Here is a 26,513-nt window from a genome sequence, read left to right on the forward strand (position 1 = left end):
TACATTAAACCCACAAAACCCTAATTGCGTGTCACAAAGCCTGCACTGCTACCTGTGGCACTGCAGCTGCTTGACTGTTAGAAACTGGGATCACCCAGAACATCCCTTGGCACTATCTGAAATTTCCAGTCACCAGTGCCACCGGGGTAACGCCAGGGACGGCCGTAGGTTCACTAAGGTGATTTCAGAGGAGCGTTGGCCTAGCCTGCAGGGCTGCTTTGGTATCCGTGACTTTTACTGTGGCGTGTGTATACATACCCATAAACACACCCGCGTGGATACACTGTGTGTATACACATACCTACCTCCTCGGGGACCCGCACACGGGTAACTCTCCTCAGGGCGCGGCCCGGGAGGCTGCTGCGGGACGTGAGGGGACGGCCAGGCCCGAACGGCTCCCCGCTGCCCCGGGCAGCCCCGCCGGCGCACAGCCCAGCAGACCCCAGCCGCGACCCGGGAACCGAGTGCTACGGCGACGCGCTGCCGCGAGCCTGGCGCAGGGCCCCGGCAGGCGAACGACGCGTCTGCCGCCCCCACCGCCGCTCGCCCGCCGCCCCAGCAGGCGCGGCGCCCCGCGCGGGGCACGCCGGGAGTTGCAGTCCGTGCGCCGCGGTGGCGGCGGGCGACTCGGCGCGTGCGCAGATCCCGCCCGACTTTGTAAAGTCGCTGCCTCAGGTTGGGCTGGGACCGGCTGCCATCTTGGCCGAGAGACGGGGGAGCTGCTACGCCGCCGTACCCGGTGAGGGGAGCGGGGGTCTGCGCGGCGGGCGGGACGGTGGGGCCGGGGCGCGGCGGGGCGGTGGGGCGCCGCACGGCGGCCCTGGCGCTGCCCGGGGCTCCGCGCGGCCGTGGCGCGGCGGCGGGGGCAGCGAAGCGCGGGGACCCCGGCGGGCGCAGGCCTGGTGGCTGGTGGGGCTCCTCGCCCCCGGGGGGGCTTCGCCGAGGGCGGTCTTCCCCGCTGCGCTGCCTCCCCGGGCCCCGGCGGGGGCAGCTCCGGGGCCGGGGGCCGGGCTGGGACGGCAGAATCGTTCCTTCCCCGCGGGACGGGGCGGCGGTCCCGGGACCCTGGCGCTGCCCCTCTGGGGCTGCTCGGCCCCGCTCGGCCGCGCCGCCCGTTCTCCGGCGCTGCCGGCGGGTGCTGCGGAGCCCCTGCGCCTGCCCGGGCCCCGCGCCCCCGGCTCCGGCTCCCTGTCCTAGGGCTACCCGGCAGCGCCGGCTGCCCCGCCCCGGCCGGACCCCGCGCCCCTCCCGGTGGTTCCCCGCCCCGAGCCCCCGCCCGAGGCTTTGCTCCCCGCAGCCGCGGCGCAGCCCCCTGCCCAGCTCCGGCGTCGCTCCCCCGCGGAGCGTGGGGCCCCGGCCTGGGGTCGCCCCCGGGCGCGGTGGCTGCTGCAGCCGCTCCCCGAGCGGTCGCTGCCTTCGCCCCGCCGGGGCACGGCCGTGCCTTGGAGTAACGTTTCCCGGCGGTAACGCGTGCCTGGAGCTGGAGGTTTGTGCCGAGCTTTTCCTCCCGTAAACACGGCAGAATGGCAATGCTGGTGCCACCGGCTTATTTTGGAAACACGGACAAGTTCTAGCTGTTAACCCTCCCGCTCCCAAACCGGGTGGCTTTGACCTTGTGTGGCGATATTATCCAGATAACAGCAGAAGAGGGTGTTTGAGGGAGCCTTTATATCGTTAGCTCTGGTATCCAAAATTTCAGCTTGTTTTAGTAGCTATAGTTGACGATGTGAAATTGACAAGGACTTCAGATCTGTGATGCAGAGGGGAAGGCAGGTGTAGCACTTGGGATGTCTGCTGTCATTCGCGTGGCATCCTTTACCCTTGAAGCTTTGGAAAATATCCCCAGCAAAACTTAGAGTTGAAGTCAGAAACTAGGGTATTTTAGACCATTTCCCCCAATATATTATTGCTTATTTTGGTGAGTTTCTCATTGTTTCGTTTTGTCTACCTGCTGCCCTGCCACTTGTGCTTTTCAAAGAGAAAAGGAGAAATGCAGACTGATTTTTGTAAGACGACAGTCCGTGTCAAGAGAATGACAGTAGATCTAGCTATTGCTTGCTTGTATTTACCTGAATAAAAGGCACATGAACTGCTGTCTGTCTTCAGTTCTGAGGACTTATAATATTCAAAAAGACATCTTCTTTGAAAAAGGAGATTTAAATTATTTTTTTCTCCTCTTATAGCGGAAGTCCAAGGCAGTTCTAATTTAATCACAGTTACGTTGCTCATTGCTACAGCTGTTTAAATCAGAACTTGGTCTAGTGTGCATCCTTAATTGTGGTTTGGCTGACAGTTTTGATCACCATGCTGAATGCATTCACCTCCAAGTGATCATTGGAATAAGGCAGCATTCTGATCCAAAGTGAATCTTCCTGTCTTTAAAACAAAGAACTGATACAGTACATGTGAAAGGTGACGTTGCAGTGGAAAATAACTGAGACTTCCGAGTGCTAACTTTGAAAGCTTCTCACAGATTAAACAGTTATTTTTGGGCCTAAGAGAGATTGAGAGAAGATTATTTATATGAATTTATTAGTTAAGCAGCATCACCTTGTTTTCTTCCCTCAGTTTTATCTCCCTTCTTAGAGTCCTGTTTCTTCTGTGGTGAAGCAGAGCTGAGATAGGAAGTTGTCTTGTTTCTTTGTTTCCAAGTTTCAAAATATTTTGGTGAAGTTGACTACAAAATAAATAAACTAAGAGGAAGACAAGTGGTAGGTGTTTCTCTTGTAGAGTTTAAATGAATTATTGTTTCTAAGAAAGCTTGACTTTGGACTGCTTGAAAAATGTTTCATGAGAAATTTACTCTTTTTCTTTTTCTTTTCTATTTTACAGCATATGCAATGGATAAGTCTCTTTTTAACAGCATCAGTTGATGACAGCATCAAAACAAATATCTTTTATAAGTTTAAGCTGTTTAAAGGAAATGGTAAACATACTCAGCTCTAGTGAAGTGCTTTTATGTTGCAGCAAAACCATTTTGATTTTCTACTCAAAAGCCAGGAAAAGAGTCTATAGGGTTAGAGGAGAAGAAAAAAACCCTTGCAGATGGTAGTGGTAAAGCTTCTGGGAATGCTGTCAGTGATGCTGTTTAGTTTTAAGCCTTTCTGTTTGGCTACCCAGTTATGTTCATGTAATGCTCAAATTTTTTGACAGTCTGCTGTACCTGCATGTAATTGAAGGAACTACTTTGTGCCCTTACACCTAAAGAAAGTGAAGACATGTGCATAATCTAGAGGAGAGTATTTGCCTCGGTTGCTTACTGTAACCGTACTTTGCCCAGCTATAGAAGCACTTTGAAGTGTGTGTTCACCTCAGAAGAGGAAGTAGACGAGCCATGATTATAGTCTACCTTGGGAGTATTCTGTTTTTCTAGATACTTTTTACTGTCTCATAAATTTAGTATTTTTAAAGGTTTTAGGCAATCCTTCTTGGGCTAGGTTTGACTGTTACCTGAGGTAATTCTGTGTCTGCATTTTGGGGAGGGACAGATAGTTTTTCTTCTTCATTCCTTTCATCTGAAGAATAAAGCAGTAAGGACTTGAGCATTTTCTGTGACTGACACTCAGGTTTTACTGTAGTGCAGAGTTTAAGGATCTTCTTCAGAAGAACCACAAGTTACACTTAATAAAAAGTATCATAATAAACTGTGAAAGAGCATTTTGAAGAACCCAAGGCCCTGTTTCATATGACCAGCTCTTAAGTTATGCCTGGAATTTCTACTTCGACTATACTGGGCCATAGAACAAACTTCTTGGTAAAACATCAAAGGCAGATTTATTTTTTTCCCTTCTGAGGAAACACGATACTGGATCTTGTTACGCTGGTTATCCAAATAGTTTTTTAAAACTTGGCAGTATGCTTATATGCTGTGCTTTTTTTTTTTTTAAAGTTTTGCTACAGTGCTCCCATTTAGAAACTGATGATGCCTGCCTTCCACCCACCTGCCTGAGCTATTCTGAACTGTGCTGCTAGGAGAGGCCGGTTGTTTCAGTGATGAACGGAGCTACTTACATGTTTGCATTTAGAGCACTGATTTTGAAGTTCAGAACTTAAACCCAAATGGTGGTGGTGTTGAGCAGAAAAGGCCTGTTTTCTTCAGGTGGACTGTTAAAGTTTTATTATGTGGAACCCTGTTTTTAAGCAATAAACGGGGAAAGCTAGGTGACACGTTTTACCCGAAATGTGCCAATCTCGGCTTTTGTATTGGTAGGTTGTGATACAGAAATGGAGCTTTCAAGAAGAGGGTGTTAATATCAACCTCAATAAAATGTGTATGTTTTCTGTTCTTTATAGGTCTAGTTTTTTGTCACTGGTAGCCTTTAGACATACTTTTTGTCTCTTAGTATTAGCTAGATACCTGGTAATCTTTGAAGTTTAATACTAAGGAAAAGAAAGATCAGTTAAAGTTTAAATCAATCTGGAATAGAAAAAGACATAGTAAAGACAGGTCTGTAATCCAATTCTGATTTATTCATTAATTCATCAAATGGATAGCCATTTGTAGTGAAATATCCATCAAGAATATAACATTTGTGACTGGAAGCATGTTCATTTATGTAAAAAGAAAGTGGGCTCTTTGATTCCTTCAGTTTCACATGATTGCGATGGAACTTCTGCCTGTGCAAGTCATTCCTAAGTGGTTACTGCCCTTTTTAGCTTTGCATCGTCCAATACAGTAAAAAAAGCTAAGGAAGACTAGATGCTGAGCAAGTTGAAGAGTACGTATTGAGACAGAGTGAATCGTCCTAATTTTTAGCACACTTTTTGGTATCTATCCCTAGTGCCTGCTCCTATCCACATTGCTAGCTGTCTTTTAATAATATATTAATAATCATTATTCTTGCTTGACAGTTAGAGTAGTCGGAAAACTACATTTTTATTTCTTCACTTCTGGTTTCATAAACATTTGAGTAGATTAAGATCTGTTGCTCCAAATACTGCATTTGTACTTTTCTGACGCCTTAATTTTTGCTCTACCCATGCCATGAGCTGTTCTTCTCATGATTTATTTGCAAAGCAGAAGCAGCTAGATGGAGTGAGTTCATTCTTTATGAGGATTCCTTCAACTTTTAAAGATTTATTTTTTTTTTTACTTTTGCTTGTTGGAGCCTGAATTAATTGACCTGTGGATCACTCTAATTTTTCTTCATTGAGAAGTGCGTGTGTGCCCTTGTGTGTGTATGTGTGCATTTCCTACTGCTGTGAATATATTGTTTCAGAGGCTAGGTAAAAAAAAAAGTGATGATTAATATACAAAAATGTCTAAAAGTTGATAATGTGTTTGGTCTAATCTTTAACAAGGCTTGCAAACTTCTGTGAAAGTGATGAGCTGCGCCTTTTCACTAGATTTTACTTGAACACCCTTTCCTAACTGTTCAAGTCAAGACCCCTGGTCAACGGCACCTCTGAAATCCTCTGAATAAAGGAAGCGAGAAAAAAGGAAATACAGGAGCTTAGGAGATAAAATGTAACAGTGTAACACTGCCTTGTTTTTTGTATAAGGATGGCAAGTCAGCTTCTATTCTTGGATGTATGGGATTCAGCCAGTGCATGTGTTGTCAGCAAAGATGCGGTCTTAAAAGCAGATTCTTATTCCAGCTGTTTGAAGGGGAATAGTGTGTATAATGATAACAGGAAAGAGGAGGGAAATGCTGAGAGTTTAGGAAAACACGCTGACCACCTTATTCTACTTCAAAAAAAATTCTAAATAAACTAAATAGCTATCACCTCTGTTTTCAGAAGTTTTTTACATTGTGTAATAACACTTGCCACATGTACCATTTCTAATTCCATTTAGAACTGTTCACCATCTAAAGATGCAGAGGAAAACTTACGTTCAGTGGGCAGTACTTCTGCAGACAATTGGCACACTCTATTTTGTGCTTGTTAAATTGAATTTACTGGTAAGACCTTAGAATGTCTTTTTTGTCTTTTGTAAATGCAGCATGTGCTGTATATTAGATTGACCAATTTCCAGCGCGATGCTACGTTTGTTAAACATTTGCCTGAACCAGATCTAGTTCAGGTCAATGAATAAGCTATCACAAGGCAACTGTGTTCTCGTTGTTCTTATTGTGCACCCATTGAATCCGTATATTTAACCCCTGTTCTGAAATCTTGTTTGGGCAGGTGGGTTTGCTCTGTGTGGAAACCTGTTGACATTGCTGGTGGTTATTTAGGTATTCTCAGGGGTTTAAGTGTTTCAAATGTAGTCCTTTGAGGTGTGGCACATCAATACTTTTTTTTTTTCCCCTTCCTTCCTACCCCTCATCAGGCCCTCAGAACTACAAGACCTTTATGGCATTAGTGACAATAGGAGTTATTAAAGCAAAAGATAACATTTAAGAAGGTCTTGTTTTCCTCTGGGATGTGTATGCTTGAACAAAATAGTACTGTTGTAATGGTGATGTTAGAGGTGAAAATGCTTTCAGATGAACGTAAACAAAGTTCAGCTGTGAACTTTGCAATGAACCATATGTTTGAGTGTAGAAGATACCAGTGAAATGAAATTCCCTGTTAAGGGTGGATGATGCAGGAATTGAGAGGGGAGGGACTTTGTAGACAGTAATGACAGCGATAGGATTTATTATGAGAGAAGGCCTGTGCCACAGCTGGGATTTCTCTGCTTTTTGGAATTTCACTTCCGATTTTTAAAATAGTAAACTATATTTTCTGTTTCTGCCTTCATGACTTCATTATGCGTTACAAACTACATAAAAAAGGGTCTGATCAAAATTTAGAAGAACAGTTGTCGAAACTCCTCACGTGACTTAGACTCAGGGTTTATATCTTGAAGAATGCTTTGCTGGTTAAAGGTCATTACATAGTATTACAACCCTATGGGCCTATACTTTTACTCCAGTATGTGAGTACCTTTTGGTTTGCCACAATCCAGGGACAGGTAAGCCGTGAAGGGGTGTATGTATGGTGTAAAAACTGCTCACACAGAGTTACACTCCTTGCACAGAATACTTTGCCAGGGCATGCAATGTATGCCTATTTTATTAAAAAAAACCAAAAAACATATATATTGTTTTGCAGTTATCAGGGGCCCTAGGCTTTTTTTCCCCTGAAGATTTACTGCATTTAACCAAGTCATTGGATGTCAATTTAGCACTAGAATTGGCACAAAGACAGGGGAGGACTGTGTGGCTGAGGGGAGTGTAAGGGGAAGATGGGGCTGCTCCTTCAGCAATATCAAGCTGCCAGAGCAGAACTCACCATCTGTGCTCCACTGATAGCTGCAACAACTGTACCACCGTCACTCTTGTTGCACACTTATCTCTGGCTTATCGTCAAGTTTTAGTTTGAGACAGTTCTAAGCTTCATCACAGACCTGTGGGTTTTAAGTTGTATCCTTGCAGTATGGCAGTTCCCTTGAACTTGAAGGATGCAATTAATGTTTGTTGTTAGCAGATAATCCTGATGTTTTTTTAAATGTGCAATTGTCAGTTCTTCATATAGAAGATCTAGGCTGTAAAGACTGAAACTTTAATTCAGGATTTTAATTTATTACTACTGTTGGAAGTCTTGGGTAACCCAGGATTTCAGAAGAGAAGTCTACTTTACCTTCTGATAAAGGGAAAAAGGGTTTTAGGGCAGCCCCACAAAAAACAAGTTAAAGAAAAGCACTGAGAATATAGGAATAGCGGTGCAGTTCTAAGCCATCTTTTTCCTGTAGTTTCTGTTTTATTTTTCAGAGAGACGTGAGCTGGAATGTAGCAAGCAGTTGCATTTTGCAGGGTTGGGATGGTTATGTTGTCCATTCCTGGCTATGCTTTCATGTTGCCATCTGGTCACTTAGAAAAGATTCCTAGGAAGCAGGTAATGGACTTCTGTTGCAATTAGAAAATATGAAGGTGGTTCTTCTGGAACTCAAGATTTAGCTTGCAGCAGTTTGCAGTTTTTTAAAAAAATTACCCATAGTAGACTTTTAGATACCTCTGTGTTTACTTAATCTCTCTCTTTTTTTTTTTTTTACCAGAAATTCTCATTTCCGTTACGTCTTTCGGTTTTGTGTGCTTTACTTTAGTAATGCATAATTTAGGTTGGAAGGATGCAGCCTTTATTTCTGGCTGGCATTGAATTTAGCACACAGGAATATTACTTCATTTGGTGAAGATGCTAGATTTCTAGTTCTAGTTTCTTTGATTGCTTGTAATGCTTACAGGTATTCAGAGGAGCAGCTTATTTTTCTTATGGGGCAATGTATGTACATCTTGGTAATGTAAGTTAACTCTAAGTTAATGTAAGTTAAGTAAGAATTTCAGTGCATTGACAACAGTAGTTCTTGTTCTTACAGCTAAGTCAAAGTTAATCAAGAGGAACTGTGTTTTATAACATCTAATCTGCTAAAGCAAATACAGGCAGCAAGTGACAAAGAACTTTCTATTTCAAGAGATTTCAAATAATCAGCCAATTTCAGATTTGTAGTTGTCATGGGTAGTAGAGAACGACTCACAGTTTCTTTGATGAGCCTTGCCAGGTTGGATTGCAGATTTGTGCAGTCTGTTTTGATTTGGTTTGTTGCTCAGGTACCTACAGTGACAACCTGTTTAGCAAGATAGTTTTTGTCAGGGGATATCATTTACTGGAAACTTTCTACTCGTACCTCCATGGCCCATTTTATCAGTGCTCTTGGGAGCAAAGAAGTGGAGGTGTATCTGGAGCTCTCTTCATTGTTACACCCCCAGAAGGTGTAACAATGAGGTACCTCTGTACACGTGTGAAACTCCATCAGTGCCACTGAACACTCTTAAAACAAGGTGTGTTGTGTGCTGTACAGTTCTGTACAGAACATACTAAAGAATCATGTTTAGGTTAATGTAGATATATTTTTCAGAAGCATAATAAAGCTGGTATCTGCTAGATTTGAGTCCTCCAGGTGACAGGATCTGGTTTTGGTTCTGGGACTGCTAGTAAGCAACAGCCTTTCAAGGGGCTACTTCTAAAAACATTCTTCAAAACAACTGTAATAGTGGCTGAAGTTGTCATACTTGGTAATGAATACAGGTAATAGCGTAATTTAATGGTCAAGCTCTATGTTTTTTTTCCATTCCTCCCAGACTTAGAAACTTCATGTAGGTTTGTTTGAATAAGGGTGTGTGTGAACCATTGGTAATGAAATGTAGTGCTGAGAATGGCATGGGGAAATGCGTGGGAGCAAGCACTGAGCTGTAAACAAGAACTAATGGCTGGAGATTACGAAATCCTCTGTAGATGCTGTCCTCTGTTAATAACTGAATATGTAACTGCTTCTGAAGTGACTTATTTAAAAGCTGCAAGGTGGATGGTGAAACAGGAGGTGGTGGCCTTGTATTGTGCTTTACTGTGAGAGTTTATAATACAGAGATTGTTTCTTATTGACATTTCAAAAGTAATGCCTTTGAAATACATTTAAATATAGCTGTAATACAAAACCAGTCATTTTCTTTTGATGCCAAATCACAAAACAAGCAGTCAAATTAAAGATCAAGTGGTTCTCCAACGTATCTACTAATATCAGTGTTTTATCTCTCTTCCCATGAGCATCAAATTAAGTTCTGCAGTTTCCGAAATTTGCTCATGAAGGTTAATGATTTCTGCCTCTTTAATTGGAAAATAGCATAAAACACTAATCTGAACTGTGATGCTATGTGGTTATTTTTGTAATAATGAGATAGGGGAGCTAAATGTATGCATTGGGAACTGTGAAATGAGCGAAGGTTCATGGATGTGTTAAAAGAATAAGGCTGAAGTGGTAGAACAGGACGTTGATGTGAATTTGTCAGTTTGCTATGCAGCTAGATGATGCCTCCACGGTCACATTAGCTGTATATGTCATTGGGATTTTTGGCAGCATAATTTTTATTTGGTTTTAGTATCATAGGTTAAACTCCATTGCCGTTCTTGCCCTCTGAGGTTTGGATTAATTTGTTTAGATACCTAGGAGAAACTTCTAGAAACTGTTAAGAGGATCAGCATCCTTTAAGTGACTCTCTAGCCCAAATTTGTCACACATGGAAAATTTTTCATGTAAAATAGAGTAATTGGTTTGAAAGTATTTCAGAGATTGGGACAGAGGCTTTATACATGCATGGGAGAGATATGAAGCAACATATGGGTAACTGTCCAGATTTGCTCTGGAAAGTTATCAAATGAGTTAAAAGGAAGGAAATTATTAAAGGTATGAACAGCTAAACACCAGCCAATAGCGAAGTAAAATGTCATTTTGAATGAACATGATATTCAATGACTTCCCTATTTCTGATTTTACATAAATAATGAAGGGATGGATACACAGGTTCCAAGGCAGTGATGTGTGAATGTGTTATGAGATTTCTTATCAAGGCAAAAGAAAATTAAAATAAGCTAGGAAAGCAGTGTGCATATGAAGTGTACAGTAGCATTCTTTCTGTTTGGGCAGTTGAACTCTGCCTTGATTTTTGCATGTTTCTCAATATCATGTTACCTGATGGTCATTAATTGAAGCTAGCTAACGCTTTGGTATGTATGGTCTTGAACATATTGTTGAAGAAGGACTCAAGCTGCAGTGCTTTGCTCTTTATAGTAGAGAGCAGCAATAAGGGAAATAGTTTTCGAAAGTGAGAAAAAATGTATAGACTTGTGCGTTGGATTTTAGTACAGGACTTGGGAAAAGCTGTAGAAATTAAACATGACACTCAAGATAAAGATGATTGAACCTGAAGAAGGTGCATGTTGACCTGTGCAGTCTGTGCCTCTCTATTCAAACTAGTAAAACTTAAGCTGTAATCAATAACTGGGCACTGAAAGCAAACCTCAGTTCAGGAAAAAAAAAAAAGCAGCATATAACCAACTTGTAGCAGATTCTTCCTCTAAAGAAACCTCTATCAAGACCAAGACCTAAAGAGAATAAGAGGAAGAACAGGCCAGGTACAATGGGAATTATTGAGTTTGTTTTAGGGAAGTCAAAGAATCACAGAATAATTGAGGTTAGAAGGGGCTTCTGGACATTGGTCCAAATCCATCTGCTCAAAGCAAGGCCAGTTAGAGCAGTCAGTAACATGTTCAGTTGGGTTTGGAATATCTCTGAGGATGGCAACTTAACCTTTCTTGGCAAGCTTCTCCACTGTTCAACCACCTCACAGTAAAATAGATAAATCTCCTGGTTTTAAGTGGAATTTCCTGAATTTTAATTTGTGCCCACTGCCTATCACTGAGCACTGCTGGAGACAGTCTGGCTTCATCTTTTTTAACCCTTTATACCTCCCTTAGGTATTTATACGCCCTGATAAGATCCTACCAAGCGTTCTCTTTTCCAGGCTTAACAATTTTTGTTCTCTCAGCCTCTCCCCATATGTCTTGTTCCAATCACTTTATAGTTGGTATGGCCCTTTGCTGGTGCCACTCCAGTATGTCTGTGTCATGCTTGTTTTGGGAAGCCCAAAACTAGACACACTAGTACATCATATGTGGTCTCACTGCTGTTGAGTAGCAGGGAAGGACCACCTTCCTCATCCTGCTAGTAATGCTTTTCTAATGGAGCCCAGGATGCTTGCGACACTCCCCCTCCCCCCAAGGAAGCATTACTAGTTTGTGTTCAACAGGTATTTGTTTTCTGCAAAGTTGCTTTCTGTACAGCTGCCCCCCAGCCTTTGCTGGTGCGTAGGTTTAGTCCTCCCCAGGTGCAGAACTTTGCACTTCCCTTTGTGGCACTTTTGTTTCATTAGCATATTTGCTGAGACTGAGCTTGGGCCCATTGTCCAGGTCATAATTGAAGAATTTAAACAGTACTGGCCAAGTATGCACCCCTGGGGTACAGCACTTGTGACTGGCATCTAACTGGACCGTATACCGCTGATCACAACCGCAGCTCAGCCGGGTTTTCCATCCACGCCACAGTCCTCGATGTGGCCCATACCTCATAGTCTTGTCTATGAGGATGATGTAGGGGACAGTGTCAAAGATGACCAGCTGTCCTCTCAGCTACCAAGTTGTCAAAGAAAGCTGTCAGGTTGGTCAAGCATGATTTCCCCTTCATAATCAATGCTGACTAATCAAAATCAGTTTTTTTAGAACTGTTAGATTTGCCCTCCAGTTTTAGTAAAGCAGTTTGATTTACGGTTTGCATGAAGTCCTGAAAGAAGTAAATTATCTTGATTGTGAGAAATCTCTTATGAAATGACAGCTGGCTTGTAATTGAACTTGGTTGGAAGGTGACTGCTTAGGGTAGAAGAGGCAGTTGTCTTTGGAGCTCACCTGTTTCATTTTATTTGCTGTATTTCTCCATATTATTGCAGTTATCAAGAGGAATAAAATTTCTAAGGAACACATCTTTAGGTAACTTTGTATTTTAACTTTCATGTTAAATAAATTTTGTTTCTCTTGATGCGTTTTAGTAGCAGTATGGCAAGGATATGTGAAAGGCTTGAAATGCTAAGAATGTAAAGCATTTGCACATTTATGCATTAGGAAAACAGGATGTGTGTTTATGTAAAACCACAGAGCCACTCTACTTTGTTGTTATTGTATCTGGAAACTTGAATATATATATTGAGATACCTTTATTACAACTTGTATGTTGCTACTAGTTTACTGTACTGAACTTTTCTGAGACACTGAGCAGTTTGGTCTGACTTTGAAGTTGGCCCTGTTTTGGGAGGGTGTTGGACAAGACAACCTCCAGAGGTCCTTTCCAGCCAACATTGTTGTGTGGTTCTATTAAAAAAAAACAACCAAACAAAAACAAAACCAAACAAACCTGCAAAACAGCACTTGGGAGGAAATTAGAAAGTAATTCATAGAAGTGTGGTCTCATTTCAAGATACACTTGTTTCCTCACATGCTCTTTCCAGCAACACATTTTCATTTGTTATTTTCAGGTCAGTTTTAGCTAGTGAGGGTTTTTTTTTAAATGCACAGCATAGGTAGGGGAAAACAAAAATATACATAGGAAGGTTCTGAGAGACAGAATATAAATGCTGCTTGACAGTTGTTTGGACTGTGTTCGGATATGTCTGAGAGTAAAACCAAGCAAACTTTTCTCATAGTGTGTGAAATGTTTCACAAGGCTTTGTGCTATGACTGTAAAGTCAGTGACTGTTCTATTTGTTTTGTTTCCCTGTCCTTAATTTTCTGGGCAGTTCGTAACAGGCAAAATTTAATATTTTTACAGTGTATTTTTATTTTTTCAAGTTTTGTTTCTGTGTTTTATGTGAAATAACGTCTAATCCTTCAATATCTTTGTTTTAAATATGGAAATGTCAATTTCTTTTTTTTTCCTAACTATCTCTACTAACCTCTTGCATTTCAGGAAAACTGTTAAAACTGCAAAAAGATGGGTGGTGATTTAAAATATCCAGGCAATCATCACTTAATAGATTACAAGTAAGAAAATTGCTTAAAGGGAGAAAAAGTAACTTGCTATTTTGACTTCATATTTTTGTTCTGGGTGATCACATTAAGATTATTTAATTCCCCTAATTAAAAATTGAATAACATGAATAAGTAACTTGTGGATTTGTGTGACCATCTCTTCTTACTACTGTGTCATGTAGATAAAGCATTGCTAAGTGGAGGCCTCCAAATAATTTCTTTCCTTCCCCTTCCCATAGCAACAGGCAGGAGGAGACTTTGGGTAAAGTTCTTTAAAAATTTCCTTTTCCTGCTTTCATGGCAAGGTCTAAAATAACCTGTGGCTAACACCAACAGTAATATTTGACTGAGATACTCAAGACTGGGATTTTTGCTTTGTAGGAACCTCTTAGTCTCAGAGCCAGCTGAAGCGTAAATGTAGCTGTAGGGCTAAATGAGATTTTTTGGGGCAGACAGAACAAAAAATATGGCTGCTTTTGGTAACTCTGTTTTGTAATTATCTTGGAATTCTCTTCAGTGTTTCTCTGTGCTCAAAGTTGTCCTTTGTGATAAAATCTGAGTAGTGTCGAGAAAATCTCCAAATTACAGAACAAATGCCTGTATTTCTGCAGTTAGGATACAGTCTTACTTAGGTAAATGGTACCAAGGCTGCATGCTAGAGAATATTGTGTTTATGAAACAGCTGCAATTCAAAGTAAACACTGAATGTTTCCAGATACCTGCTCAGCTTCCTGTTAGTGCAGTTTCAGTGGCTGCTAGTAACTGTCTGGCTGCACTATCTGCTTTTCCCTTGAGAAATTTCTTTTCCAAGGTTACCACTGGAAAATGTTGCTTATGCTTTCTAGGTACGTTCTTTTTAGAAACCTGGGAATAAAACAATGTTGTTTTTTGAAAGTTAAATATAAAAGGGTTTTCTGCCCATTAGGGCTTTGTCAATACATGTCTGTTGATTACGTTGCTTCGGTCTTTGTAACTGTCTTCTCTTCCTCTCAGAGGAAAAATGTCCTTGAAGTTGGAGCACAAATTACTGTTTTGTTTAACCTGTATTTCCACAAAGGTCTGTATAGAACATGGTTCACAGTGTGAGGAAATGGAAGAACTAATCTGTGATTAATTTCTACAAGATACGAGAGTTCTAATTGCTAGAACTTGATGCCTTTTTGTCAGAGATCTATAATAACAGTCGAACAGTCCTAATAGCAGGAATTGTGCAAGGTCAGAGGAACTTTGGTATTTGCAGGTGCTCAAAGGATATTTCCCTATGAAAGAATATTGCTCTTTCTGAGAAGCTGGATCACTATATAGGCAGTCATCCCCAGCTCTGGTACATTCACCTCTTCAGGGCGTAAACTCTCTGATCATAATACTGTCAGCTCATAATTTTCAGATTGTGAGTTTAATTTGTACATTGGAAGTTGAACTTCCATTAAACCATCCTAAAATAAACGTGATGCGACTGAAATGTGATGGTCACAGTAGCTCAGTGAGATGGGTTAAATACATTATTGGAGAGATGCTACCAGCATCGCTGATGGTCTCGGCTTTGGCCAACATGGGTGCAGCCTGTGGTCTCTTCTCACAGTGGCCACCCCTGCGGCTGCCCCGCCACTAAAGCCTTGCCATGTAAATCCAATACAACCACCTACTATGGAGACAGGTTTGGGGCTAAATTTGATTAGTTGTCTTTGATAAGTAAAAATATTCTTTACTCACACCTTAGGGTTTTGTTAGTCCACCAAGAAAAGGCAACCAACAGTGATTTTAAAATCTTGACCTATAGGGTAAGCTTCCAGAAGAGGGGGCCTAGGAAAACAGTTTTGCCCATCGTGAAATGGATAGAAGAGCACAAACCCTTACAAACAAACTTACCTTGCGAGTGTATTGTCAGCCCATGATAACACCTGGGTACTTTCAGCCATAAAAAATAGGCTTGAATATCTGGTTTCTTGATTTGTCTTGCTTTGCAAGTAGCAAGGTAACTGCTTACCTTCCAGGTGACAGGTTGTAACGTTGTTCCAGTTGTGCACTACCACCGAAACACTTCCTGAAACCTCATCACAGAAGTATTAAGATGAAACGGTTCTGAGTCAATGCAGGATTGTGTTGAAACTATACTATTACAAAATATCTTTTAAAAACAGTTTTAAAAGCCAAAATTAATTTCTAAAAGCAGTGGTTTGTAAAATGCAGGAGTTAATCCAGTTAATGTCCAGTTAATATCAGTAAGTCCAGCAATTTAAAAATCTGTTTAAGTTTGTGGTAGTTACAGCGATGCCGTTTTTACTGTCTTCTTGGTCTTTCTAGTACCAGTTTAATTCTCTCTACAGTGGGTTAGTGTGCATGCCAATTTCAATATATCCTGTTTTCCAACAGGGCTGTTTAAGAACCAGCCATTTAAAGTATTACTCTATTTCAAAGTTTACAGCAGTGAACCGGTTTTAGCTTAGTGGTTTGCATATATGAATTGTCCTCTTTGAAATGGATTGTACCATGAGAAGGAAATGGCTAAAATAAAAATAACTATCTCTTTGTTTTCACAAACGGTTTTAATTATCTCTTGCAGCTCTGCAGTAGCTTTTCTTGCCAGGCTTTTTGGAATCAAGCAAAAAGCATATGATGTTCATGTATACTTCTTTTTTCCCCTCTTGGAGTATTTCTTAGAAGTTAGTAAAAGCTAACATCCTTTTAGTTGGGAAGAAAATTCATTGGCGAGTTATCTGAGTTGGTGGCAAAGCCTGTTTTGTCCCTTTTGTCCTGCCTGCCATGGTGTTAGTCTTAAGAACAGCTTGTGGTTGAGGAATTACTGATGTACTACTGAAAGGGGAAAAAAACCCTGTCAAATTACATGCTTTTTTTCCTTTGAATTTTGTATATTGCAGTACTGTTTCTGTACATGTCTTTTTTCCAATTCTTTTATTCATTATCAAATACTATATGTAGAAAAAAGTAATATGAAATATTTCTGCTGAGGTGCAGGTTATACAAGCAGGCTTCTTGGTGCGTAGAAATGCTAATGAATGAATTCTCTATAATTTTGACGTGAGTCTTCAGTTTGGCAGGCCTGAAGACATAGTTTAATTTGGATTGCAAACAGTGTTGTTGGAAGCATTTTTCTCTGCAGTTGAAGTTGATGGACCAGTTTTTCTAATCTGTGCAGTTTGTATAAGGAACACTGGTGATCCCTAGTATTGACGTAAAAGCTACAGTGTGAATATCACTGGGTGTCTGCCCCCAACGTTTCTGGAGTTACTCTTTCCTTGGGCGATCTCTTTGTCTTGATTGTCAGATTAAATGTTTTTCAGATTTTCCAGCTTAGATACTTTGGATTCAGAAGAGTTCCCATGTTCATTTTATGTTCTCTTTTTTAAGTGATAGATGTTTAGGAAAAACAAGGAATCAGTGCTGAGGATTACTGTTGCATAAATAATTATCTGAGTGTTTTTTAGCAGAGTGTTTAAGGCTGTTAGCCTGTAGTTCCATAGTCATTGCTACTGTAATTTTAAATCTGTTTGTGACGCAGAATAGAGCCGTGGTTTGATCCTGTTGTAGGCTGTCAATATGGTGTCACTGACTGTCATTCATGTTGTGTCTGAGGTTGTAGGAAATTATTATAACAAAACTCAGTGTGAGGCTTTATAGGAAGAGAATGTAGTATTTAAAGTCTCAATTTTACCCACTCACACTCATGCTCTCATACATTTTACTTACTGTTTCTCTCACACTCGTGTACTCACAAGCACTGGGATGTTTTTGCATGGTGAGCTGGTATAGCCAGTGTCTTTCATGTGCAACATGGAGGAAGGAACTAATGGTATCTGTCAGCTGTTGATCATGCCACAGGTTCCTTTTAGTGAAGCTACTACTTTATAGATGATTATTTTATATCCTTTGGGGGTCAAGACTTGTTTTATATTTATCCTTTGCTTTAGAATGTGGCTTACTCCAGCCTCCATAACTCTGAAGCGAAGGCTAATGCTGGTTGCTTTTTCCTTATTTGGAATATCCGTATCTTTATAGCTGCAGTATATTTTCCTGTTGGGCTAACGGGAAAAGGAATGACGTATGTGATGTGATGTAACCCTCTTGGCACTCCTCTTTAAAGCACAGGCTCTTTCGCTGGCCGTCTGTGCCATAGTCTTATCAGAGTGAAGACATCCTGGTCTTGACACAAACACTCCTCAGTTCTATTGTTGCAAGAAGTGTCCTTTGTTATCAATAAAAGCCATTCTTTTAACCTTTGTTTTGCTGGTTTTTTTCTGATTTATACACACATTTTTCTATTCCCTCTTTGTTCATACCAATCTTAACATCTCTATTATGATTCTCTACAAGGTATGCTTACTTGTAGCAGAAGAACATCCGATAGAAAAATTCAGGATGGTAGCTATCTAGAATAGATTCAGATAATCTCACTTGTAAAATATATTTAGACATGTTGATTTAAAGGAGATTTAACTCCTGACTCCGATATACCACTGTGTTTTGAAAGGGTGTGGAGATGATAGTCTGTAAGCAGACATTAACAGGAAAGTGGTTCCTGTGTGGAGCCAAAAGTAAAATGAATCTTGCATATTGTATACAGGAATTAGATAGGGGAAAACTTAAAATACATGTTCTTAAGACAACGTAGTGGATAAAGTTTTGATTTCGATGTCAAGAATGCCTCATTAGTAAGTCCATAGTAGAGAAAGGACAGAAGTTGGGCACCTCTTCTGTTTCATGCGTTACATATCTTGCATTTCCCTCATTGCAGCCTCTGAAGGTCATGCCACTTGGATTGTTTCCCAAACTGATTAAATTGTATTTCCCACAAATATATTTTTAGCAAGTATATTGAATTGGCACAGATGTTGTCTTTGAGCTTGCATCTCACTCTTCTGGGGAGAGCTGCCTGTACATTAGCTTTGTAAATAGTTAAACTGAGCGTGGGTAGCAAAAGGGAGGTGTGCCTATGGTGCTGGCTCCTGCCTGGGGGAGCACAGCTGGTGGTGACAGTGGGGATGTGACAGCAACAGCACAGTAATTCAGCCTAGAGTCTGGGTTTGTACCCGGTATGCACTGTATTTCACATTCGTTCAAAAACAGTTTAGGCATCTGGATTTTAAATTTCAACATATGTATTATGGCAGAGACTACTTTGGTTTTACTGCATTTTCAGGAAAGAGGTGTAGTGCTGCTCACATGCAGTAATGGCCAAGGGAGCTAAGCTGCATTCTGCTGTTAAAACCCTCTTTGTTTCCATTCCTTATATAAATATCCCTTGGTGCAAACCTCATAATTGCTTCCCTTTCCAATGTGGACTCAACACTCTTACAATCTTTTAATCTATTCTTTTCTTCCTGGTTGATTACTCAGCAGTTTGTTTCTTTCTGTATGCCTTATTACTTGTTTGGGCAAAACTGACCATGTCCTTAAAACTTATTTTAGAGAAAAAGACAAAAATATGAAACAATAAAACTAGCTTTGTCAAACCACTTTTTACTTTAAAGATGAAACTTGAACAGGTAAAGTAACTGCAAATTTGCTAAACAAGTAAGTTGCCAAACTAGCTGTCTCTGCCTAGGCTTACTCGGTAATTATATCTTAACATTTAAGAGAAAATAACTTTAATGTGCATGCCTTCAATTAAAAAGAGGCTTCAGTGCTTTGGGGGAGGGAGAGAAAGCATTTGTATTTAATTTCTCACACACAAGAAAGTGCAGTATTAAGGTAAACAGGTGACTTTGAACTTGCAAATATCTAGTCTAATCTCTTTATTGTCTAACTAGCATACCTGTTGATTAAAAATAATTAACTGTTGTAAAGGGGACATGTAACATCTCACAGGCAGTTTTTTAGACAAAACTTTGGGTTTTGTACACTTTTTCCAAAAGTCTGTATTCCTGTGTTACACACAGTGAGGTTTTCAAAACCATTGTTAAAATTACTAGGTATGTTAAAGAAATTTTTTCACTATACAATTTCTTTTTTTTACTTGATTATTGAAATGGCAAATACACTCTGAATTGGTACACCTGTGAAGAGCAGTTTAGCCTGTTCTTAAAATTAATTAGTAAACATAAGGCTTATAGCAGCCAACAATGTGCGATTATTTCAGTGGTTTTTAAATTATAAAGAGCATGTGCCAACATATTTTCAAAGCTATGTCCGTATAATATACAGTCACAGGATTTCATTCTGACCTAGATGTCTTCTGTTCTTTCAAATAACTATGAAACAAAATTATCTTTTTCGATAAGTCAGTTCTTTAACAGATTAATAACATCACTGAATAAAGTCACACCATAAGTTCAATTGGTCTGACACTCTGAAAGTCTCTCAAGCCTTTGATAACATTTTTCTTCTGTTTTTACTCCCTGATTTTGTGGGGTAAGAAGGTCCTTCCCACATCTGCCTTTTGCTTTAACCAAGAAACGCTCAAAGCTGCTTTTCTCCCTGTTCTTTCTCATGATTTCTTAAAAGAAAAATAAGTGAGACTCCTTCCTTTCTGCATTCCTTTTTCTGAAGGTGTTTGTAGCATCTGGGCTGCGCTCCTCTAGAATTTATTCTTTCTTCCCCACCACACTGGCAAAAAAAAAAAATACCTGGTGGTGAAGCTTGCTGTCTTGGATCAAAGTGCTGCTGAAGATGATGACATTTGGCCGAACAGCATCAGGTTGTGCCGTAGGGGAGATTCTGAGAAGGCACTCCAGTTAGAGGGGGAAAGAACCAAATCCCAAAAGGATGCATGGACTGTTTCCTACTGCGAGGCAGACTTATTTGAAGCAGTGTTTGTTCAAACCTGCCGGAGTACAAACAATGGCATGTGCAATTATGAAGCTGAGCGTAATGTATCTAATAATCTATACATTATGGTAGCATGTTATAAAAACAAACAAAGATACCTGGGAATAGGTATGCAGCTACTAAAGAAATTCAGCCAAGCATTTGAATGGTTTATTTTTAATATCAACAAGATAATAATTCTGTAGTATTCTATATTATATCTTTTTATATGCCAAATAATTTTCTAAGAAAATTATACTTAGGTGATTGTGCTCTGAGTGTCTGTTACACTGCTCTGCTCTCTCTGTCACAGCTTTCAAACCTTTCAACTAATGTTCTTAAATTTCAGATTCTTACAGGTTTCTTGGGAGTGGGGAGCAGCATCTGAGGGGGAAAAACTGCAATATAAGCTTACTATAATTTAAAACAAAACTAGAACAAAAAAACCCCAAAGGAAAACAAACCAAATCTCTAAGTATTTATGAAGATGTGTGTAATTTTCTACTGCAAGTAAAAAACCTTGAGTATGCATTCTCAGTTGTTTGGAATGACAATTTCTACTTGTGGAAGTACTCGTTACATTACAATGAATTTATAAAGCAGACATATCTAGTTTATAATGATTTAACAAATTATATTTTTGTTCATTAAATTATTATTTGTAACATAGTTTGAAAGCAATCGTTATATTCCGTTCTACTGACAAGGGGTCTAAGGGTCTAGAACAGTTAAAATGCTTGTTGGTGTTCACACATGATGGTCTCGTCAAATCTAGTCACTGACAGAACTGCTTAAGACATTTGCTTTTCACAGAATCTTAAATATTGTTTCTATTGTAATAAAACTAAATGGAAATATTTTATTTATGATTGAAGAGTGTATGTTGTCCTATTTTGTGATTAAGTTTATAAGTAGCCCTAGGCAGGCTTTGAGTTGAAATCATATGCAGTGTTACCATTAAGAATAGCTGTGAATATAGTAGCTTCTTATCAAACAAATTTAATTTGTATGTGTATTTTATATAAACAAAGAAGAGTTAAATGCTAAAAATTAATTTTAAATACAGAAATTGGCTGGATGTGTGAGACTTATGGGGTTATTATCTTCTGCAATATCTTTGTACTTCTTCAAAGTGTAATTCATTAATCATCATGGTTTGTTATTGACTAATTAATGTATTTTAGGCTTCTTTCCTAGGAAAATGAAGTGTATATAATTCCGGCTGCCAGTCCTGCTCTACTCTTTGTCCTCTTTTGCTGTGTATTGCACTACAAACTTTCTTAATTGCTAATACATTCCAGCTAAAAATTGATGGAGACAGAGATATCAAAGTTGATTAAATTTCTGAGTTAAGAAAAACCTGGATGGAGTATATACATGCATGGTAGGGAAGAGACTTAAATTAGCACCCAGCTGAGAGAAAAGCTGCAGCATGATTTCAGTGATTATTCCTTGCTGGATGCCTGGCATGGAACCAGCTACTTTGCTTGCTGAGTGTTTCAGCTGGCAGTTAAGGAGAGCAGAAGAGGCATTGGAGTTGAGGTATTTGAAAATATGAGGAGAGAAATAGAGCTATTGCAGTGTGGGGCACAGGTAGATTGCTTCTTCATCCTCTTTCCTGGTTAACCAATGGAGCTTGCTTTAATTGAAGAGCCTCTGGATTTTAGCAAGCGTACAATAAAGTAAGACGCTTCAGTTTTATTATTTAAAAATACTTAGAAACTTTATGGCAGCTGAGAGAACTAAACAATGTGTAATGTAGTTTCTTTTTCTTAGAAGTATTGGGAGGCAGTAGAAATTTTACTTAGCTAGTTAGTGAAAACTATGTCTCACTACATACACACTCGCACATATGTGTGCAGGACAGTAATTTCGATTGTGATTAAGGTGCTTGATTTTTTTTCCTGCATATTCTTAATGAAAATAAACATAAAATTGTAGTAATGGATGTATTTTGCACACTTAGAAATGAAGGTTAGCTTTAATGTGCTTCTGAGTGTTGTATGCTGTATATGCTTATTGTATGACAGTGGAAAATTACCACCTTCAGTAATTGCATTTGTATTGTGTGCAGTGTTATTTCTCCAGGTAGAAAATAGCAGCTCTTCTGTAAATGCAAACTCTTGTAGGCTATCCAGTATATGTCTGTATTGGTCTAGATGCTATTAAACTGCCTTCTTAAAGCATAAAGGATACCTTGTGAGTTTGGTAGAACTAATCACAGAATCAAAATAAAGGATTGTCCTCAGAGTCTTCTAAATTTAGACTACTTTTGAAATATTTATGTTAAAATTTTTTCACTCTAGCAGGATTTGTGTGATCCATACCTGGAATCTAGTAATTAACAGTACTGAACTCCTCTAATAACACTATATACTATTTTTAAGCAAGTCATTAGTACCTTTTTTAGTGGTGTCATATTCTGCAGTAGTTAACACTAGCATCAGAAAGCTGTAGGATGCAAGAACTGCCTGTTTTACCACTTTCAAAGTATCTGTGGAATTACAAATTTTGTAGTAATTGTCACAGTATACAGACTTTTGCTTCAGGTTGCAGCCTCTAAAAAGAAAGCTGCAATGTTCAGATCGAGTCTCTTTTTATGAATTCTCTTTTCCATGGCGTGTGGAGGATAGGATCTGCACTTGTCTAGGCAGCTCGTGGTGTTGTCAGTAGGTAAAATCGTATGTTTAGCCTTTTATACTCAAGATACAGGTATCAGCAGCTTAAGCTAATGTGTTATTTCCTTATTGGAAATAATGTTGTGTGCAGAAGGTGACCTGAGAGCTGGCACGTGATATCTGATGTGCTTTGGGATTCGGATTGGGTGGCTGCCCAGGGCCATGCAGCAGTGGGTGGGAGATGGGCACATGCAGATCAGCTAACCCACCGGCCGCCGAGCCTTGGCCGATGGGAGCCCAGGGAGAGAGAGGTCAGACAGGTGGGAAGCTGAATGGTTGTGACCGCAGAAGACAGTGAGGAAATGGCACAAAGAAGGGAACACGGGATGAAAGGGATGCGGTAAGTAGTCAGGAGGTTGTATCCAGCAAGTAATTTGGAATCTTCATTAACACATTCATTTCCCAGTGGGTAATCTGCTGTAGAGGTTTCTATCTAATGTAGCTGGTAAGGGGTGTTGGGCTGAAAATGTGTTTCAAAAATGAGGAGACAAGGATATCTGGATATTTCCAAAGCGATGCCTAGTTTTAATATAATAGCACACTATTTCATTTTTGTCTGTTAATATTGAAGCTAAATGATGCATATTGTCCACTTTCACTCCCCTGCCTCCCAAAACCAAATACTGAATTAAATACAGTTCCAAGAGTAGCTGGAATACCTGCTTGCTTTGGTATTGGGAGATCAGGCTAGCACAGGTGTAAGTATTGGGGTGTGGTAAGAGGGAAGATTGGGCTATAAATTAAGGTTGGTTTACCCTCTTTCAGAAGTGATGTATTTCCTCTTCTAGTTTAGTGGTTTGTAGAATTACAGCCGCAGTCTGTAGACTTGATCTGATCAAGTGTCCTGGTTTAACCCCAGCCAGCAACCCAGGCCCACCCAGCTGCTCGCTCACTGCCCCCTCGGTTGGATGGGGGCAGAATCAGAAGAGTAAAAGTGACAAAACTCATAGGCTGAGATAAAGACAGTTTAATAAAAGCTGTGCACGCAAGCCAAGCCCGGCAAGGCGTTCATTCTGCACCGCCCGTTGCGGGGCGGTGCTCAGCCACCCCCGGGACAGCCGGGCTCCATCCTGTGTAACGGGGACCTGGGGGACCAACGGCGTCACTCCGAGTGTCCCCCCAGTTTATGCGCTGCGTGATGCCACATGGTTGGGGTGTCCCTGGGGTCAGTGGGGGTCAGCTGTCCCGGCCGTGCCCCCTCCCAGCTCCTGGTGCCCCCAGCCTGCTGGCTGTGGGGTGGGCGAGGAGCAGCAAAGCCCTTGGCCCTGTGTGAGCTCTGCTCAGCCCTGAGGAGAACGCCCCCCTGCTATCAGCGCTGTTCTCAGCACAATTCCAAATCACAGCCCATCCCGGCTGCCACGAAGAAAATTAACTCAGCCAGAACCAGCACATCAAGTGAAAAGAAAAGATGTACAGAAGCAGGTTTCTCTACATTTGAAGTTCACTTTTTAATTTATTAGTTCATTTTCAGTCTTTTTTCTGTACCTGTGGATTGTGGTGTGGTTTTGTTGTTGTGTTTTTGGGGTTTTTTTATAAACCAACTAATACTTAACATGGGAAGATAAAGTTGTTGCCCAGGACTTAGGACATCGGGATAAGCAGATATTTTCAGGTGTAAGAGGTACAGCAAACTGTGGTGTTAGTGTATCATTCACTCTCAGTTAATTGGCAAATTGAAGGGACAAAATCAAAAGACATCTTTTGCCTAGGACATGAGTATTGACAGAACATGTAATTGTAGAGACTAAGGCCTTTGTAAACCATTTTCTGGGAAATGGAAAGGAAACAAAGAAAAGAAGTGTAGTGGGTTTGTTTGCAGTATAATGTATCTACATGTCAAAAAACAGATGATTTAACTTTTGGGTGTCTGAGGATTCAAATGTTTACATTGTCTCTTCATCCAGATTCAAGATCCAGCCCATATTATGGCTGGCAGTGGGTCCAGATCAGGACCATCCAGTGGCTTTTCCATGAAATCACAGCTTCAAATCACTGGTAAGCATTTTGAAAGGTTATATCTTTTCTGGTTAGAAATGTAAGTGTTTTTCGCAAAATTCAATGGAAGTTGCAAGTGTGTTGCATTTCAGGAAGTTTTGAGTTATACAAAACCCAAGAGAAGTCTCACAATAAATTTGATGGTGTTATGCCATCATTATTTGGCAGAAATATAGCTATTTTATTCACAATTTTAGATAAAATGCATTTTGTCATGATACATTTTTGTCTAAAAAAAGGAAGGAATAGTTCTTTTTGAATGCCATTAAGTAAATTGCACAGAATAGTCCTCTTTGAAATGTAATATTGTATTATGATACTGCTTTCAGTTACTAACACTTGACACAAATCTAACACTTTCTCCTAACATTAGTTTTACACCTCAAGCAAAGTGAATCTGAACTGCTGTTCATTAAATTTTATTTACTGCTTCTCCTTTGTTCCATATTTTTTTATGGCCACCATTGTAAAGTAGTTTTATTAAAAGTGTTGGAGAGAGAATATTACTGTAATTGGGCACTTGTAGATTGCATAGGAATGCATTGACATTACGTGCTTTGCTTTTTGTAGTGCCCCACCAACAGGGCAGCTGTTGAAACAATTACCAAGGTTTACTCACTTTCGCTCTCTGACAATTTTTACTGAAGCATAAGAGCTGATGCCTGGGCATGGGGGATCTGTGGATGTGTGCAGGTCTATGTTTAGAAAGACCAAGGGTAAATTTTGCACCCTTAGTGTGAAAGATCTGCGGGTATATGCAGAAGTTCCACAAAGCTGGTACGGTGGAGGTGAAAAGAGTTGTCAAAAATAGACAGGAAAGCCTTAGACTAGAGAGGAATTACAGAGGAATAAGTTACACTGGCTCTAGCTATCACACTGAGCTCACAAGCTTGTTTTTTCTCAGTGGGCCATAAGACTAAGAGAAATATTGGAAAGAATAATTGAAGGGGCTTGGAAGGAGGTACATCCTCCACACAGCTACAGAGAACAGAGCTAAGGGTTGAAGTGGTGACTGCTGTCTGAGGCTCGCTCTGTGCAGGGCCTGTGGCTCACATCGAGAAGGTGAAATTGAAGAAATGTGTCAGTGTTTAGAATTGAGATTATTAAGATACTTGAATGGTTCTTGATTTCTTTACAAGTTCAGTCACAGCCTGCATGTAAATGATTTCTGTGCAAGCAGGCATTACTTTTTTGTGGGCATTTCTGTAAACAGCACCCCCCAACTGCCCTATCCTTGCCACCCTGATCTGCTGTCTTCGTTACTTCTGCATTAACTTCCAGGTTGTCTGAGTAAGTAACCTTGGAAATAGGTACAAGACTGCAAATTTGTGCTGCCTCAAAGTGGGTCTTGATGCCTTTGAGGCGATTAGTGATATTGAGGCATGAGATGCTGTAGTATACAAGTACTAGAGACATGAAGGGAAGGGGATTTTTTGTTTGTTATTTTTTGTTAAAATTAGCATTAGGTAACTGAAGTTAATTTCTGTAAGATGTCTGTAGTGTAGAGAGAAAGAGTTTCCCTTGGAAGCAGTTCAGAGCAGTTTATACTAAGCTACTTCTCTAAATCTCTAAAGGAGCATAGACTATAAAGGGAATCTAGGTAGATTAGCCATATGGGCTTGAATTAGTCTTTTTAAAGATGTAGTGCAGCTGAGGTGAGTGACAAAACCACAGGAGACAAAGTTGTTATTTGTTAGAACAGAGTGGAGTTCACTGGCCAATTGGAAATGATAATATCTT

General features: G+C 40.3%; 1 protein-coding gene across 2 annotated transcripts in view; it reads left to right on the forward strand.

Moving 5' to 3' along the window:
* Positions 1-645: 645 nt before the first annotated feature.
* The window catches only part of ITCH (itchy E3 ubiquitin protein ligase), a 58,907-nt gene continuing 33,039 nt past the window's right edge, over positions 646-26,513 (forward strand). The window contains exons 1-2 of one of the 2 annotated variants that reach the window (XM_037402142.1): positions 646-739; positions 24,683-24,773. In XM_037402142.1, coding sequence (XP_037258039.1) covers positions 24,704-24,773 — 70 coding nt within the window. In that variant the 5' untranslated portion in view covers positions 646-739; positions 24,683-24,703. Of the gene's footprint in view, positions 740-1,413; positions 1,487-24,682; positions 24,774-26,513 lie in introns of those variants that run through there. The other variant, XM_037402143.1, reaches the window with a different exon arrangement.

Source organism: Falco rusticolus, chromosome 10 (assembly GCF_015220075.1).
Source record: "Falco rusticolus isolate bFalRus1 chromosome 10, bFalRus1.pri, whole genome shotgun sequence".
Classification (NCBI taxonomy): Eukaryota; Metazoa; Chordata; class Aves; order Falconiformes; family Falconidae; genus Falco; species Falco rusticolus.